At 41.0% G+C, this 19,412-nt stretch overlaps 1 protein-coding gene and 1 long non-coding RNA gene across 7 annotated transcripts in view; both read right to left on the bottom strand.

The window, feature by feature from the left end:
- LOC103181750 (RAC-gamma serine/threonine-protein kinase) overlaps window positions 1-19,412 on the bottom strand; it is a 141,032-nt gene that overhangs the window by 91,075 nt on the left and 30,545 nt on the right. For 5 of the 6 annotated variants that reach the window (XM_042333650.1, XM_042333652.1, XM_042333651.1 and 2 more), the window contains exon 3: window positions 4,276-4,401. The exons of the other annotated variant lie outside the window; for it this stretch is intronic. In XM_042333650.1, the coding sequence (XP_042189584.1) occupies window positions 4,276-4,401 (126 nt within the window). The remainder of the gene's footprint in view (window positions 1-4,275; window positions 4,402-19,412) is intronic. 6 annotated transcript variants of the gene reach the window in all.
- On the bottom strand, window positions 12,656-15,293 carry LOC121848585. Its single transcript, XR_006084968.1, has 2 exons — window positions 13,248-15,293; window positions 12,656-13,024 (listed from the first exon to the last, which is right to left on the bottom strand). It is a non-coding gene; the product is annotated as an uncharacterized LOC121848585 (long non-coding RNA).

Here is a 19,412-nt window from a genome sequence, read left to right as displayed (position 1 = left end):
GAATTGCGGCCAAGACACCAGGAGAAACTCCCTTCTCTTTTCAAATCGTGCTATTGGATTGTTGACATTCACTGGATCATTGTTTAATGGCTCATCTACGGCATCTGTGAAGTTGCAGCACATCCCCAGTAACTCAGTGGTAACACTCTCATCACCGAGTCAGAAGGATGTGCATTCAATTCCAATATCAAGGCTATGCTCCAGTGGAATGCAAGAGGAGTGCTGCATTGTTGGAAGTGTGTCCACTGAATGAGATTTAAAACAAGGGACCGTCTGCCTGTTCAGGTGGATATTAAAGATCGTAAGGTCTAATTGAAAAGAGCAGGGAGTTTCCCCCGGTGGCCAAGTGAACAATCCCCAAATAATATTGATCACTGACTTCATGTCTGTGGATATTGCCGTGCGCAAACTGACTGCCATATTTATGATAGGATTGGCAAAAACAATTATAATAATAATCCTTGCATTTGTTAAGGGCCTCCTTATCACTGAAACGTCTCAAAGCACTTCACAGATTATATTGTAAAATGACTGTATTTTGTGGGAAAAATGCGGCTATTTATATTTATCTCAAGATGCATCTCTGACTGTACTTTCGTCACCTTTTCCCTCACCCAGCTTCCACCCCAGCTTGAGCGCTCGCCCAGCAGTCTTACATGCCTCAAGATGTCCTCCCGATAAAATTGTATTACATTGCTGGTTATTGCTATACACTACAGAATCACAGAAATTTACAGGACAGAAGGCGGCCATTCGGCCCATTGTGTCTGTGCATAATCTTCTAAGAGCAATCCTTTCAGTCCCATGATCTGCCCTTTCCCCATTATCCATGTAGTTTACTCCTTTTTAGGTACTTATCTAGCTCCCTTTTGAAAGCTAATATGGATTCGATCTCAACCACTGCTCCCGACTGGGCATTCCAATATCCTAACTTCTCTGTGTATTAAAGAAAAGTCTAACCTCCCTACTTCCTTGTTTACTGACTACCTTAAATTGATGCCCCCAGTCACTGATTCACTGACCAGTGAAAATAATTTCTTCCTACTATATCTACCGAACCCCTCATGTGTTTCAACAGAAAAAATCCTAGTTCCTCCAATCTTTGCTCATAGGCCAAACCAATCACTCCCACACATGCCTCTGTTTACCTAGCAGTAAGCAGGAACCCAGGTGTTAGTCTGCATCCAGTTGGTAATAATTTCTTAAAAAAATAAGAAGAATTTGGTCACTCAATACACAGCTATTTGTGGGACACTGCTGTGCGCAATTGGCTGCAGCGTTTCGCCCACAAAATATACAGTCAATTCACTTTACAGTGTATTCTGTGAACCATTTTGAGACGGCTCAAAGCCATGATAAGGCGCTATCAAATCCAAGGATTATTATTATTAGTAAAACCATCCTAGTGAATCTTGTCTGTACCCCTTGTACTGCTCTAACATCTTTCTAAAGTGGGGTAACTAAAACTGGACAAACTATTCTAACTAATGATTTTTACAAGTTTATTATTACCTTTTTGGTTTTATTTTCTATACCCCTACTCGTAAAATCTAGAATTCAATTTGCTTTCTTGACAGCATTTCCCACGTGCCTTGCTAACTACAAATATACTCAGCTACTACTAATTTACCAACTTGGGATGCTCCACATCTTATTTATATTAAAATGACAATAATGGCTTGGTAACGCAAGATCAAAGATTTTAAAATTATGAAAGTCCACTGTTGAAACCTTTTTCCAAGCCTGATGTTGAGGTCAATAGCCCTATGGGAAAAGCTTCAGTGAAGGTCAAAAGGATCAATATAGTCCAATTTCACTTACAGTATTTTTACATCAAAAGTTAATGCCACAAGACTATAGATAAGATACCTTGAGTATATATATCAATAATTGCTCATTTCATAATTCAATTATGACTGCCTTTAAGATGGATATCTCTATCTCACAAAATAAAAACAAGTACTAGATAATTTACAGATGAAAAATAATTTGGACACTGAAAACAAACCATAATCTAAATTGGTTCTCTGTGCTAACATGTATCCTTCAACAAAATATGGTCAGTGCTAACAATTCTTATAAGGATGCTATGATAAGGAAAACCAGTGCACACTTGATTTTATTTAAAGGCTGTCAATACAGGAGACTCATAAACAAAAAGAACCTCAAGAAAAATTAGAAAGCGGGACAATACTGTTCCTCTTTTAGAAAAAGGCGTGCAGCTAATTGCATAAAAGCATTCCATTAAACTTTAAATTGCAGGTGATCATTTGTGATCCCAAGGTCTAATTTATTTGTAATAAACTTGTTTGGTTACTACAGTAGGGTAATAGTCTGGTACCTGAGCATAAGACCATAAGACTATAAGACGTAGGAGCAGGAGTAGGCCATTCAGCCCCTCGAGCCTGCCCCGCCATTTAATAAGATCATGGCTGATCTTCCAACCTAATTCCATTTACCCGCCCTGTCCCCATGTCCCTTAATCCCTCTATCTTTTAATAATAATAATCCTTGCATTTGATATAGCTCTTTTCACGTCTTCTAGACGTCTCAAAGTGCTTCACAAAATAGACTGTAAAGTGAATTGACTGTATATTTGTGGGCGAAACGCGGCAGCCAATTGCGCACAGCAGTATCCCACAAACAATCTTTGCAAGCGAGAGACCTGAGTTCAATTCCAAGCAGAGGGCGAAAACTTGGGCAAGTTTCCTTACTCCACACACCTAATAATAATCCCTCCAAAAAACCCCCCCCAAAAAAATTGGTCATTTTCAATCTAAGACTGTTTGTGGGACATTGCTGTACGCAATTGGCTGCCGCGTTCGCCCACAAATATACAATCAATTCACTTTACAGTGTGTTCTGTGAAGCGCTTTGGGACGTCCTCCCGACGTGAAAAGCACTATATCAAATGCAAGGATTATTATTATTATCATTATTATTAAACAGTCGTGGACTAAAAATGACCAATTTATTATTGCTTTGTTTTGGAGGGATTATTATTAGGCGTGTGGAGTAAGGAAACTTGCCCAAGGTTTCGCCCTGCCTGGAATTGAACCCAGGTGTCTCACTTGCAAGGCAAGTGCTCTAACCACTGAGCTACAGGACTCCACTCCATTTAGAAATTTATCAACCTCAGTCTTGAATATGTTCAAAGTCTGAGCATCCACAGCCTTCTGGGGTAGAGAATTCCACAAATTCACTACCTTCTGAGTGAAGAAATGTTTCCTCAACTCAGTTCGAAAAGGCTGACCCTTAATCTTGAGACTATGACCCCTAGTTTTAGATTCTCCAACCAGGGGAAACAGTCTCACGGCATCTACCCTGTCAAGACCCTTAAGAATCTTATAGGTTTCTATAAGATCACCTCTAATTCTTCTATATTCTAGAGAATATAGGCCTAGTTTACTCAACCTTTCCTCATAGGTCAACCCCCTCATCCCAGGAACCAACCTAGTGAATCTATGCTGCACTCCCTCTAAGGCGAGTATGTCCTTTCTTAAATAAGGAGAAAACTGCACACAATATTCTAGGTGCGGTCTCACCAATGCCTTATACAACTGCAGCAAGACTTCCTTACTCTTGTACTCTAACCCTTTTGCAACGAACGCCAACATGGCATTAGCCTTCCTAGTTGCTTGCTGTACCTGCATACTAACTTTTTGTGGCTGGTGTACAAGGACACCCAAATCCCTCTGAACACTAACATTACCTAGTCTCCCCCTCTATAAAATAATCCGCTTTTCTATTTTTATTACAAAGTATGACAAAATAAACCCCTTGCTGGACCAGGTCCGACATCAAAGAATATTTTTTTTAAATATTCGTGGACCTGAACGTTTGTCGTCTCCCGCCGGCCTACACTCCCAGTCTACACAGCGCACTGAGCAGAAAAGAGCTTATTTACTATCTTCTGCTCGTGGTATTCAAACAATTACAATGTTTAGTGTATTTCTCACACTATGCAATGGCGAAAGAGCTTGTATGATTGGTGCACAAATACAATCAGTATATGGACAATGTCTTCCATTAGTAATATAACACACAAAGAGCAGTGGAGGAGATGGCCAATGTTGTGGAGGTGTTGGATTTGAGCCATGAGTCTCCTCTTATGTTTGGTGCGGTTATATGAATAGTTCAGTTTATTGAATAATTTTCACTGTCAAATTGAGTATTCAATTAACAGAATTTCAATGTAGTATGTTAACAACTTTATAATCTAAGGTAATATTTAATTCACCTATAAAATAGATTATTATGCAGTCAAAGACTTACTTGCCACTGAGAAGTTATTTAAAGGGTAAGGTAGATCTGCATCTTGAGGTTTCTCCTTGTATCCTATGAAGGATCCATCAGTCTTCAATAGAAAGTACCTTGGTCTCCAGTTTTTGATATATTCTCCTGACAGGAAGAAATACAAATATTAACCAAGGATTTTGAATCAACTACCTTAAAATAACTATTTAATGTCCCTTCTGGGATAGAGTTAATAGATGAAGACATTTCCAAAAAGAAACATAAACTGATTCAGGAATGGAGTTCCAGATAGCGGGGGCAGAATGGCTAAAGGGTTTGCTACCAATGATGCGACAGAGCAAGAAGGATATTGTGAGCTGAGAGAGCAACAGAGGGTTATAGGAGGTCACAGAGTCAGGGTGGGGTGAGGCTGTGGAAGGATACAAAGGTAAATCAAAACACAAACTCCAAATATGACTCGATTGTGTTTCCCCTCTTAAAATAAAATCAGTAGCATATTAGATTGGGATGAGAACAGAAATATAGGAGGAAAATAACACCAGACGAGCATCAAAAGAGAAAGCTTAATACAATTACCCCATAAGAAATAGCTCAAATGGCAACTTAAGAGTTGACGAGTTATCCAAAGTATCATTGTCATTAGCCATACTGTACATGAAACTTATGTAACTATTAAACTGAAATAAGTGTAACAAAGTTATAATCAATGTGATGGTCAGAACGCTTGCACTTTATCAGTAAAACTATCTTTTATTTGTGAGGGTGAAAGTGAAAAAAAAACAATGTTCCACAATAGCAGTGAGCATTTATAAATGTAACAAATCAACAACCACCTGTGTTTAATCAGTTTAGGAATAGGCAATGCTTGCAATTTAAACAAAATGTAGGATTATCATGTTGGATGTGAATTGACCCTTAAATGGAAGCACATTGACACTTGGCACAACCAGTCAAGTAAAATGCAGGTTAAGTAAAGTAATTTCTGTCTACTTAATAATAAATTAAACATATAGGTGAATGACATACAAATGATGTATTTTAATCAAAAATTACTGGAAAAAGTTATGATTGAATGCTTTACACCACATCTGCCCTTTTCTTAAGCTTAATGGAAAAACAATGCACAAATAATTAATTTCACTGCATAAGCAAAAAATGAGTACCTTCAATAATTAGTTGCAGTTAAAGACTGATGGAACACGCTTTGTCATTTTTAATTTTTATTTTAGAATGAATGAGGCAAGAGAAACAAGTTCTTGAGGGAAAATAATTAAATACTTCAGTATATACCACTTCCAGAACAGCTAGCTCACTGATCCACCAGGCAGTCACTCAGTAACAGAGACATTCCAGATCACTAGCTTAAAAAGATTAGGTCCAGACACTGTGCAGTCACAATGCCGTTAGTTTGGCATAGAGGGCTAAGAAAGATAGAGGAGGAAACGATAACAACCAAATACTCTTCATATATTAAGATACACTTCCCATCACAAAACCACGATTGAAAGATAGAGATTTAGTGTTTGAAAGAGTAAAACTCTGAGAGGGTAATAGCATTATCCGTGCTGATATTGGTTTCAGCCAATTATCAGCTATTGGAGGATTCATTAAATCTCACTATGAATAAGGAACTCTTCTGACATCCAAAACATTAATCTTTCTCTTGTCCTTATGTCAATGTTAATTTAACTATGGCTTCCAGACAGCCTGGCATCAAAGGGTGGAGATCATAGGAGTAGTATTCAAAGACACGGTGGCTAGTTGTGACCATGCACAGCTGAGAATAAGTGATGGCGAGTGATCCACTCCCACCCCAATGTAACTACAAAAACAGCCAGTAGGAACTCAACAAGAGTGGCTTGGTAAGAATTCACCCAATTTTATGTTTGCCTCCAGATGGCACTTCCCTGTAGTGATGTCAAAGATGGGGATCTCACCAATAAGTATAATAATGAAGCAGATACATGGCCCACCACTTCTTGGCACTACACATAAACTTTCAATAGACTGGTTTAAACTGTTAATTTGACAATCTCAAGATGGCTACCTGTTATGGTTCCCATTTTAATGGACAAACACTCAGATCTTCCGGTTGTGTTGTCTGTTGCCCACACTGGTACTTCAACCTGCCACAAACCCACAGCCTCCTGTTCTCCCACCATTGATGCTGAGCATTAACCACACATTTCTTGCCTTTCCAGAACTAATAATTGAATTTCCAAGAAAAAAAAAGAAACAGAGGTAATGGCCCTCTCACACAAAAAAAACTATTTCAGGCATCCATGCCTGTAGGCGTCTTCGTGACTCAGCTGGTAACACTCTCTCCTCAATCTGAAGATTGCTTAATCCCCACATTAGGACTTTGAGTTCAAAGTCTAGGTGTCATGACACTCCAATACAGGTGGAGTGTTCCACTGCTGGAGATGCCACTCTTCAGTTGAAACATTAAACTGAGGTCCCATCTAACTGTTCAGGTGGACATTATGTCATGACACTGTTCGAAAAGGGAAGCGAGTTTTCTGGCCAACAACCTCCTGGTGAAACAAAAACAGAGAGAGCTGGGAACACTCAGCAGGTCAGGCAACCTCTATGGAGAAAGGAAAGTGAGTCAACGTTTCGGATCCACAATTCCTCGTCAGAACAGACAGAACAGTCAGAACAGGGTCGTGGACCCGAAACATTGACTCACTTTCCTTTCTCCATAGATGCTGCCTGACCTGCTGAGTTTTCCCAGTTCTCTCTGTTTTTGTTTCAGATTTCCAGCATCTGCAGTATTTTGTGTTTTGAACCTCCTGATGAAACTTGGTCATTTATTTAATGGCTGAGGGACATTGCTCTGTGCAAATTGTCTAGCTAAATCATCTGCAAATACAATTGCTACACTTTCCAGAAAACTCTGGTGCACTTTGAGGCACATTTGTTTACATTTAGGTACTATATTAATTGAAAAAATTATTATTATCCAATCTATAGTGTGAAGAACAGTTTTTATGTTCCCTTCCTAACTCCTCCCTCCACAGGCTGCAGATAATCCAGAACTCTGCAGTCTGGGTCCTCTCCCGCACCAAACTCTGTGACCCCATCTCCCCCACTCTCGCCCGACTCCACTGGCTCCCTGTCCATCAGAGGATCCAGGTCAAGATCCTGGTCCTCACATACAAAGCCCTCCATGGTCTCGCCCCACCCTACCTCTGCGACCTCCTACCCCCTACCGCCCGTTTCGTCCGCTCAGCCGGCTCTGGCCTGCTCCATGTCCCCCGACCCACCCGCCCCACCTTTGGCGGGAGAGCCTTCAGCCACTCTGCCCCCAACCTCTGGAATTCCATCCCCCAATCACTCCGCCTCGTCCCCTCCTTAGCCTCCTTCAAGTCCCACCTCTTCGACCATGCCATCGGCCACCCCCCTTCCCCTCCCCTCCCTTACCCCCCCAACCCCAGCTCGCGTCTGAAATGCTGTACTCTGTCCAGCGCCTTGGGACGTCCTCCCAACGTGAAAGGCACTATACAAATGTAGTCTTGTTGTTGTTTGTTTTAATCTAAACCTCTTTAAAATTATCTGAAATACTTAATTCACTATTAACTGCTGGTCTATTAACTTGTAAAGGTAGTTAGACTGATAGATGAAGTTTCAACATTGCATGTAGAGAGGTGTATAAATGTCACTTAAGTAACTTGGATCATGGTATCAAAACATTTTTCCCAAGATTGGGTTGTATTTACTGCCCCAAATGCAAGGGACATATGGCACACAGCAATTCGGTTCCTGAACCCTGTGGTTACTGTTAGTTTGAGCATGACTCTGAGCTAAATTAGACACTGGGATACTTCCATGGTGTTAAAAACCCTGCAGCTGGGAGCCTTGTAGTTACTGTTGGTTTCTAACAGACCTCCAGGTCAATCTGACAGAGATAACTGTGTTAGTTTTCCATGCCATCATTAAAAATTAAGCAAACTGCCACTAAGCATAATTCTCTGGAGAAAAACATTAACCTGTTGCAAATTCTGCTTTCACAGTGCTTTATGAAGCAATGGGCATTTCGGGAGAACAGAGAAATATTTCCTTATTTTTACAATGTAGGCCTCCTCCAGCTCAGTATAACATAGATCAAATGCTATACTCTTCAGAGTATTGCTATAGAACACCTCAGGTGCCTTCTACATATTAACAAATTGAACCCAAATTAAATAAATTTTATAAGAGAAGAAAAGAAAATCACATAAATCAAAACCACTATACAAAGTTGTAAACGTGGTACTTTGAACTCAAGTAGAAAGTAAATTTGAGGCAGCCAAAAGTTGAGGCAGCCAATAGATTTCTCTCTTCTTCCCTTCTATTAAAAATACAGCACTTCAAATGGTTCATTTTTGACTTTTAAATAAATATAACTAAAACTTCAAACTTCTTGGTGTTCAACAACTTCAAGACTGTAAAAACTTTAAGATTAGACATACCCTATAGCACCATTTGCAATCGTTCTGCTAGGGAGATTCCATCCAGACTCAATGACCCAATGACCCAATGCCAACAACAACTTGGATTTATATAGTACCCTCCACGCTGGACGGCGTCTCAGAGCGCTTCACAGTAACGGATCCCGGGGCCGAGTCAGGGGGAGGGGGGGGAGAAGGTGACCAAAAGCGCTGTCGAAAAGAAAGGTCTTCAGCAGAGACCTGAAAATGGGAAGGGAGGGAGTGAGACAAAGGGAGTGAGGAAGGCAGTTCCAGAGCCTCGAGGCACAGTGGTTGAAGGTACAGCCGCCGAGGGTGGAGCAGAGGATTCGGGGTACAAGGAGGAGGCCAGACCCGGAGGAACAAAGGCATCGGGTACTGTTTTGAGGAGAGAGGTCAGAGAGATGGGGGGTGCAGAGGAGTGCAGGGACTTGAATACGAGGGTGAGATCTTGAAATCGATCCTCTCTGGGATAGGCAGCCAGTACAGTCTGGCAAGGACTGGGATGATCGGGGAGTGGAGTTTCGTGCGGGTGAGAATGCGGGCGGCAGAGTTTTGAATGATTTAGATTTGATGGTAGTGGATGGGAGACCGGCGAGGAGGGCATTGGAGTAGGCCAGCCGAGAGGTGACAAAGGCATGGGTTTCAGCGGCTTTTGGGGAGAGATAATGGCGACCCAACCCCCATGATGGTCAGATTATTTGTTAAAACTGGTTTAACAAGTACAGGATAAGTTTATGTACAGGTATACATATCTATAAGTGCACTTATTTTCTGTTTCCTATCACTTATTTCTGCTATTGTATTGGGAACTGCACTTCTCGGGAGATGTATTATTTTAAAGAAAAAAGATACTGTATTTCCAGGTTATGTGTGAACACCAAACATCTTTATGTAATAAACAATTTCCATACAATAAAATACACTGTAATGTATTTTCAACATGACAAAACATGGCAGACAGTCAGTTATCATTCATCCGTCCTACAAATGCACAAGTTTCCATCCCCATTTCCAAGCTAGCTTATTTCACACAAGAGCACAGGTTCACCGAGTGAGTTAAACCACCTTGCCACTCTGTTATTCTAGCAATACTAGCAATAGAGTAATACTGTTGAAAGTCACAAAACTGCAAATCAGAAATTAAAAAAGCTCACGAAGTGCTGCAATGATCTCAATCTACTTGGGAAAAATAGTCCATAATAATCAGAGTCAGTTAGTTAATGTTATTCCCGCCCAAGGCAGCTCATTGCAAGAGTTCACATAGTGCATGGTGCAGCTGGCTGAGCGATGTAGGCAAGTTCATTCCAATGATAGATCCCATATTTTCTTTACTGGGATGTATAGAATGAGACATTATACATTATAAGCGAGCTATGAAATAAAGGGGGAGTCCCTTACTCACATTTTGCCTGGGAAGCAGGCGGGAAAATGACAGCTTAATGATATAAGCCAGGGTCTCATCAGGTGTTCACTGTATGGTAGCCAACTTTTTGGAGTTTAAGAAACATTCAAATTGCTAATGGAATATCTATAACTATCTAATAATAGAAACAAGCAGATGAAACAGTCATTTCTGTTCATGCTTTAGAAGTGTCATCAACAGCCAGAGGTTGCTAAGCACAGGTTTAAATATGAATGCTTAGAGCACCACTTTCCTGGGCTCACAATAATTGTGAGTTGATAGTTCAACCACAGCCACCTGCTCGCACCATACTTATGAAAGTTCCCAAAACTAAACTAATCAATTTACATGTATAATTCTAGTCAGCCAATGGAGCAATATAGGCTTCAATTCTGAAGCAAAACCTTACTAACAGTAAGGGTGAATAACACAAAGATGGATGAAGATAAACTGAAAAGAGGCAAAGAACAATTTAAAAAACGAAATTCTTAAATGGAAATTAAAATCCCATGAGTTATTTTGATTATTGAACCATTTTATCAGACTGAGGCACTGTGATATTGATGTTACATGTACAAAATGCAGGAACAATCTTTTCGAAGTTCAAACCTAAAATAATTATAATACTGAAGTACCGTTAGCTATGTATCGCTTTTTCCAACATAACTGACAGAAGCTGTAGCATTGTAGGGCATTTTGAACTCTTCTCAGTATGCTGTTTGACATCTGCACATGTTTATGCGTCTCTCCAATAAGCTCTTCAACACCCCGCTGGAGCTGTCATTTTTTTATTCTTCCTATCTGGCAGATGGCAAGTCAACAATCGGCATCAACAGCAGCAATGCCTCACCACAGAATCGCCTGCTCCTTGCGTCACAGACACAATAATAAACTCTTTGTTGTCCCCCACAATACAGCTGCTTAAACCACTTTGGTATGAAGCCGGTCTGCTGAAAGCACAAACTCCCTTCTGTCGGGGGTTTGTTAAAAAAACGGCAAAATGTTAAACAACCTAAGCCACAACACAGCTGCAAACAACCAGACACTTCAAAAGCTCCTCCCTAACAAAGCCCCTGAAAGGGGGCCGTCTGTAGCTTATGGAGCAATTAAAAAGTACGGCAGCTTGTTTTGTGCACATAACAACTGGACAGACAAGAACTGCAGTAGTCAAAATCAAGACCAGCTACTTTCAAATTTAATAGCTTTAATACCCATTTTATAAGATTTGTATAATAAACATATAAGTGTAAATAAACAAGCAATCCATTGAGCCTGAAGAAATAAAAATTTTGAAACTGACAATTGAACAGTTCAAAAAAATCTAAATTTTGCTGATAGAATTAAAAAATATTTCTCAATTGGGATAGTTCTGAAAGTTACCCTACTTTTGGTCTAACTAGAAAAATAGAACTTGGTCCACTCATCATTTTTCTTTTACCTATGCTTTTCTAAACTGTTGCTGGGTAATTCTTATAATTCTAACTGGTGCATGTAGTTAGAAATAAACAGAAACAAACAAGATATTTGCATGGACTGCCAGACACTTCCTCAGTCAGCATTGTCCTGGAAACTGTGATTTAATCTGTGACCTGCTTACCCACTTTCCCAGCTAGAAGATTACAAGGAGGTCAGAAGCTGTAAAAGGGAAGGGAGAACGAGTAATGATTGTTAAACAAGCTGCACAGAGTCAAGCGAATCCGGGCTCCACTCATCACACAATTGTATTCTTTTTTCATCTCCCTCTATTCATTAGTTCAAACACTAATTCCACTGGGCTCTTTACAATGTATGCCCACAATTGCTCTGGTATGTATAAAAAAACCCTACTTAAACTAACAGAATTATTATACACCCATGATTTCAAAACCACTTTGACTATAAACTGATCAGCAGTTGCTATAGGATTGATTACAATGACATTTCAGAAATCAATCCAGAGAAAGTTGAATTCTAATATTACCTTTGCTTTCACATATTAAATTTACCCTTTTACTATTATTGTCTTACAATAACCCAATTTCTTCTGTTGTACTGTGATTGCTTTCTACTACTTGTTCATCTAGGCGTACCCTACCCAATAGGGCTTTAGCTTGTAGGATTAACAGGAGCTCAGGAAGAATCCCTATCCTCAGTGACTAATCTACCCCTCCAAGTCCTGTGGACAAGCCAGGCTTGCTGATGTGTTAATGTGGCTTGAAATACTGCAAACCAGTCTGACTCAGGAACTAGACTACCAAGACCACCACAGGTTATAGACTCAATTTCCGACATTCCATCGTCGAGCACATCACCTTAATAGATGCCTCCCTTCCCTTAGGAGGTTAGTCGTGAGCTAGGCCAAGAGAAAAGTGAGGAAATATTTGCTCAAAATTGCAGAGCATTTTACAGATCTTGTGGAGGGTTTCTAGGAAATTTGCTAGATTTTGCGGGGGAATGTGGAGGGGTCATCGGTGCTAATAAGAGAGGTATCTTGCTGCTAACCTACATTTTTCTCTTTTCTCATTTTTAAAGACTAAAGCACGAAGAAATAACACATCATAGATTATTGCATAAAAACTCAATTTATTAATGTTTTCTTTAAGAATAACAGAACATGACACCTTTTAAAAGATGCAAAAGTGCAGTTTCAATCAATGGTCTCAACCAGGAACAAGTACACATCCGTGTCCTCAACATGTTTCTTCAAAATTGCTTCATGGAGGAATAAGCTCCTTCAAGTATGTTGTAACAGTCCTTCCCTGTTTCATGCACTTGCATAGAAACTCTTGGCAGGCAGGAGCTTTTCCAAGCAGTATGTCTGCTCCAGTTAAACACCGCACAAACTCCAATATGAATTCTTTCCTCTCTATAGATGATGCAGTAGTTCTAAAGAAGCACGTTGTCAGAGCAAGTTGTCTTTGAGGTCCAGATCCACCTAGCATGGAAAAGATAAAAATTGATCTTCGTGATGCATTTGTCATTAGAAATGTTCTATTTATTTTTGTTTGCTGTAGTTGTTTTATTTGCTTTTAAAATTCAATCAAAAGGGAGCGAAATCAACTTTTGTAATCATACAAATTAAAATTTTCTTTCAAAATTAAAGTGAAAGCAAATAATGATGCATTTTTATTTAATATGATATATCAAAAGTATTTTACCTTTTTTTTCTTTATTGCCACTGCCTTGTATTCACAATGTTTCCGAGAGTTCACATGCTCATCAATGGTGCACTTGCTAACATGGTCAATTGTGCGACAGCAAACACGGCAAAACAACTGCCCCCCCTTCTTCATAAAGGTCATCTGGATAGAGTACAATTCTACCTGAGGGACAGACGGAAAATGAGACATGCTGCCCCTTGGTTTCCTCATGGGATTTACAAAAATGATTTACAACCTAAAAAGTGAAACAACCCAGATTAAAACTATAGGTATATATTTTGAGAAAATGTAGTTATGTTTAAAATACTAAATATTTTAATAGTACAGCACTTACCAAGATCGTGTCGCAGTAGTGTGATGCAGCTGCTTTTCCTATCGAGGTTTACTCACCAGAGAAGTCGATTTCCCGCACACTCCACTTCCACAAACCCAAAATTCACCGTGCCTGCGCGATCGAAGCCTCTCCAGCCACACTAGAGGCGTTGAGCAAATAGCACAAGATGCCTGGGGCTTCGTGCACTGTGCCTGAAGGTTAATGCCTGAGGGGCTGTTTGTAGCGGGCTGGGGTCATTGAGTCGGAAAATGCAGAAAAGGTGCACCTGCACTTTTCTGTTGGCCCAGTGCAGGAGTTCGTCATTAAATATTTGACCAGTGCAGTTTGATCCTTTGCTAGGTGGATAGCAGGTACCAGAAACACCTTACAAGCTAGTTGGTGAACACAATAGCAAGAAATGGGTGAGAGCTTTGCCACCATCCTCTTGCCCACAGCCCATACCCTACCATTTAGCGATAGTTCCACCAGCTGGAAGTGCAGAGCTTTAGCAGCAGCTGCTTTCCTCTCTGCAAACCAATGAAGGTAGGTACCAAACTCTGGATATATGAGCATGTGTTCACCAACCCAGACTCCAGGTAACTCCTTCCAGCAGTTGTCAATTCAAATCTCAGTGTTTTCTGATCAACTATTCAATTGACTTATCTTCCATGATAATTCTCAATCATAATAGTTATTAACCAGATTGTTCTCCAGATGTTAATCATGGCATATCTGTCATATGATGACACATCATCAAATCATCCGTACAGTTTGGTGCAACCTTGATTTTCCAATACTTTTAACTAACCTACTAGGTAATCAAAGTCAATAATCCTCAATTACTGTTGATAATCAAAGCTCTGTGTGGCACAACGTGAACTTTATGTATAAATTTTGATTGTAATTTTTAAAAACAGAGGCATTTTATCACTTTGACTTCTCTAAATTCTAAAGCATTTAAGAAACACTGACCAGATCGGGGGGCTGGGGGGTGAGGGGGGGAAAAGGCAGTCGAATAGAGGACAGGCCAAAGAAACAGGGACATGAGAATCGTGTGGTAGAGAGAGTTGTGTGAACGCATTAACAGTTTTATCAAAAAAACTCTAACCTGTTGAAAAATTTATAAATCCATGCCTCTCAGAACAGTCCGTTCAGAAATGGAATTTTAATCAAAAGAAAAGCTGGTGCCTGATTGAAATGATATTCTAATAATAATAATCCTTGCATTTTTATCTATGAAACAAAATCATACCTTATGATGCCAGCAAAAAAAACTATTAACATATATAATTGCTACCTCTTCCCATTCAAAATATTTATGTCCTTTAGATTTCAAATAACCGGAAAAATGCAGAGCTTGTATTATTACAACTTTTTTTTTCAGAAATGCAAGCATTCTGTATAAACACACCCAGGGAGCAGGTTAAGGGAACCACAATTAGCCTTCGAAGAGTAAAAATAGAGCTCTTGCTCCTGATTGCTTTGCAGTGACTAATTGTTGGACAGTGCATATTTGAACATCACAGTTGAGAACAAGATCGGAATCCACTGTAAGCCTCTAAATGTTAAAATCTGCCAATATACTTTTGAGTCCATTATGTGCCATGTGTAAACATTTGTGCTCAAAGCAAATTGAACAATTTGAATCTGCCGGACGGTTCTCAATCACCTAACATGACTGATAGAACACCTAACATCACAAACGACATCCTCTCCATCTGTGAACAGGGCTCCCTCTGCCTCCTTGTCCTCCTGGACCTCTCCGCCGCGTTCGACACAGTCGATCACGCCATCCTCCTCCACCGCCTTTCCTCCGTCATCCACCTCAGTGGGACCACACTCGCCTGGTTCGATCGAATCCTACCTCACAAAACCGTCAGCAGTATATCTGCACCAACGGCTTCTCCTCCCGCTCTCACCCGATCACCTGCGGCGTATCCCAAGGATCCATCCTTGGCCCCCTCCTGTTTCTGATCTACATGCTCCCTCTTGGGGATGCCACCAACAGACATGGGGTACATTTCCACATGTATGCGAATGACACCCAACTCTATTTTCCACCTCTCTTTGCGACCCCCAGTCCCCTGATGTTCTGTCAGGCTGCCTGTCAGATCTCAGGGGCTGGATGAGTGCAAATTTCCTTCAGCTGAACGTTGACAAGACAGAAGCCATACTCTTTGGCTCTCGTCAACATCTAAAATCTCACGGCTCTCACCTCCTCCACCTACCCGACCTCCCCCTAAAACTCTCCGAACCCATACGCAACCTAGGGGTCAGGTTCGACCCCCAATTATCCTTCCCCCCCACATCCGGTCCCTCACCAGCACCGCCTTCTTCCACCTCCGACGCATCGCCCATCTCCGCCAATATCTCTCTCCAACAGCCGTTGAAACCCTAGTACATACCTTTGTCACCTCTCAGCTGAAATATTCTAACGCCCTCCTCGCTGGTCTCCCATCCACTACCATCCATAAAATAATAATCCTTGCATTTGATAGAACGCTTTTCACGTCTTCTAGAAGTCTCAAAGCACTTCACAGAATATACTGTAAAGTGAATTGACTGTATATTTGTGGGCGAAACGCGGAAGCAAATTGCTCACAAACAGTCCTGGATTGAAAATGACCAATTTATTATTGTTTTGGAGAGATTATTAGGTGTGTGGAGTAAGGAAACTTGCCCAAGGTTTCGCCCTGCCTGGAATTGAACCCAGGTGTCTCACTTGCAAGACGAGTGCTCTAACCACTGAGCTATAGGACTCCACAGGACTCCAGATCATTCAAAACTCTGCCGCCCGCATTCTCACCCGCACCAAACTCCGCTCCCCGATCACCCAGGTCCTTGCCAGACTGCGCTGACTGCCTATCCCAGAGAGGATCAACTTCAAGATCCTCACCCTTGTATTCAAATCCCTCCACTCCTCTGCACCCCCCTACACTCAAAACAGTACCCGTTGCCTTTGTTCCTCCGGTTCTGTGTTGTTCTGACCTCGACCCCCGAGTCCTCCGCTCCACCCACGGCGGCCATGCCTTCAGCCACTATGCCCCAAGGCTCTGGAATTCCCTTCCTCACACCCTTCGCCTCACCCCCCTCTCTTCCTATTTTCAGGTCCCTGCTAAAGACCTTCCTTTTCTACCACGCCTTTGGTCACCTTCCTCCCCATCCCCCTGGCTCGGCCTCGGGATCCACTACTGTGAAACGCTCTCAGACGCCGTCCGGCATGGAGGGCGCTATATAAATCCAAGTTGTTGTTGATTTACAAATATTCTCAATTTGAATCAAAAAGGTCTACAGGATTATATTCAAAAAATATTAATTTTTGTTCCAGTGGTATTTTTTTGAGGAAGTCCCTAGTCCAGTGGCTCAGTGGTTAGAGCACTCGCTTTGCAAGCGAGAGACCTGAGTTCAATTCCAGGCAGAGGGCGAAACCTTGGGCAAGTTTCCTTACTCCACACGGAGCCTAATAATAATCCCTCCAAAAACCAAAAACAATAATAAATTGGTCATTTTCAATCTACGACTGTTTGTGGGACATTGCTGTGCGCAATTGGCTGCCGCGTTCGCCCACAAATATACAGTCAATTCACTTTACAGTGTGTTCTGTGAAGCGCTTTGGGACGTCCTCCCGACGTGAAAAGCGCAATATCAAATGCAAGGATTATTATTATTATTATTATTATTATTGTCACTTTCCAAGGGGCCCAGTATTTTCACTATGATTGTGAAGTATTCACTACGAATGTGCAGTAATGTTTAGTTAGTGTTTTACTTCTTGATTCTTACTTTATTAAAGTGAAGTTTAACACTGCAACATGGATATCAGGAGAACATCAACTTTTTCCGCATAGGTACAAGGGAATGATCAAATAATTAGCACCACTACCGTGCATCTGTTATTCAGAGTTGCATTGGCACAAATTACTGATCTGATCTCTTGATAAAAGAACTGCAGAGAGATTAAGAAAATAATACAATTAAGGAAAGGAAAAAAAACTTCAAAAATATCTGGCACAATGAATAAAGCTAATACAGTGGAACACCTTACAAACGGGGAAGTCCACAGGCTTCATCCCTGGTCTGTGCTACGGTTAGCTAGTTTCAGATGAATTGGTGTATACGTTGAGTTCCCAGAGATTTTTTTTTTCTGGTGGAAGAAAAGAGAAGAGTGTACATCTCCTAGTTGCTATCCTGTGACCCTTGTTCTAAAGTACGCATGTGATGTTGTTAGAGGAAGCCACATAGCCTCTCTATAACCAGTTGGGTGAGATACCAGAGAGCCAATGACACCTAGGAGATTGTAATACGACATGAATCATTAACTTTAGAAGGTGGGTAATGTAAGAAAATCAAAGCAAAGCAAGAAAAAAAACAAGAAAAATGCGGATAAAACAAATGAGATCCAAAAGGAGAGAAAGTCCTGTTGTAAGCACAGTGATCAAATAACATTCCTCCGGTTTATTCAGTCAAAAACTAGAAACAATTATAAAAGGTTCAAAACGTTCTACTAGTTTTGGACAGCTATTCCCAGTACAGGAAGTGCCTGCAGCAGGAACTTTTTGTTCATCATTATATCACCTCTAAACTAAGACACTCTGGTGAGCGTATAAGTTCTCAGAAACTCGAGGGGCTCTAACTGATGCCAGTAGAATTACTCAAGTTGGACACAAAGTACTGACAGTAATGATTGGAACGAGGCAATAAATATATTAATAATGTTAAAGTATGCGCAGGCGCATATCCACACACAAGGCCCACACTACTCCTGCACACACAGACACATACGCCTGTCCACCCACTATCGCACACATACACCTACCCATTTTCCCCCCCTGCCCACACAGTCCCCCATCCATGCCCTGTCCCACCCCACACACACACCCACATCCATCAATTCCCGGGCAGGGAAAAATGTTTGGCAAATTTCCTTACTAACTCCACACTCCCCTATTTACACGGTTCATAGTTGATTGGCGGATCGCTTTTCCGGGGGTAATTATCCATTCAAAAAAAAATACTTGAAAAATAATAATTTTGGTCACTGAATCCACGACTCTCTGGGGTACTGTTGTGCGCAATTGGCTGATGAGTTTCACCCATAAAATATACAGTCAATTCACTTGACAGTATAGTCTCAAAGACGTGACAAGCATTATATCTGGGACGTTACCCTGTGTGAGGGATAGCTATATAAATGCAAGTTGTTGTTATATCAAATGCAAGGATTATCATCATCTCCCACAAACACAACTGTGCCCTCTTCCCCTCGCCTCACACACATAGCCACACTATCCCCCACATACACACACACACTTGCCCCCCCTCTCAAGTCACACACACACACAGAAACCAATTACTCATCTGGTAAGAACCATTTAAACAAAGAAAGGATTTAAAAACACAACAAAACCACACTCCAACTCAGCCCTCTCCTCATCACCACTAATATACAGAGCAATCCTGTTACAATGCAGAGTCTTGGATCCAAACAAATAGATGCCATGTTATAATGGTCCTACAAAAACAATGGGCACTGGTCCCATTTCGAGGTTGTCAGAATACTGCTGATTTCACTTCCAACAAATTGCATTCTGCAAACGCTGTTGACATCATTTCCAGTGCACAATAAGCACCACTGATGTAATTTCTGTGAAATGGGGTCAGCAGTACTTTGTGTGTAGAAAGTCTGTGCAATACACAGGAAGCGCCATCAGCAGCGATCGAATAACCTGGAAGGTAGCCATCATTAGCACAAAAAGATATCTAGTAAGCTCTGGATGCATCACATTTCTGGTATAGCAAGGCTCATAGCAAACAGCAGGATCCATTATAAACAAGCCTGAATGTACTCC

Source organism: Callorhinchus milii, unplaced genomic scaffold, assembly GCF_018977255.1.
Source record: "Callorhinchus milii isolate IMCB2004 unplaced genomic scaffold, IMCB_Cmil_1.0 Scaffold3, whole genome shotgun sequence".
NCBI lineage: Eukaryota > Metazoa > Chordata > Chondrichthyes > Chimaeriformes > Callorhinchidae > Callorhinchus > Callorhinchus milii.
Note: the sequence above shows the minus strand (reverse complement) of the source record. Positions and strands in the feature narration are given on the sequence as shown.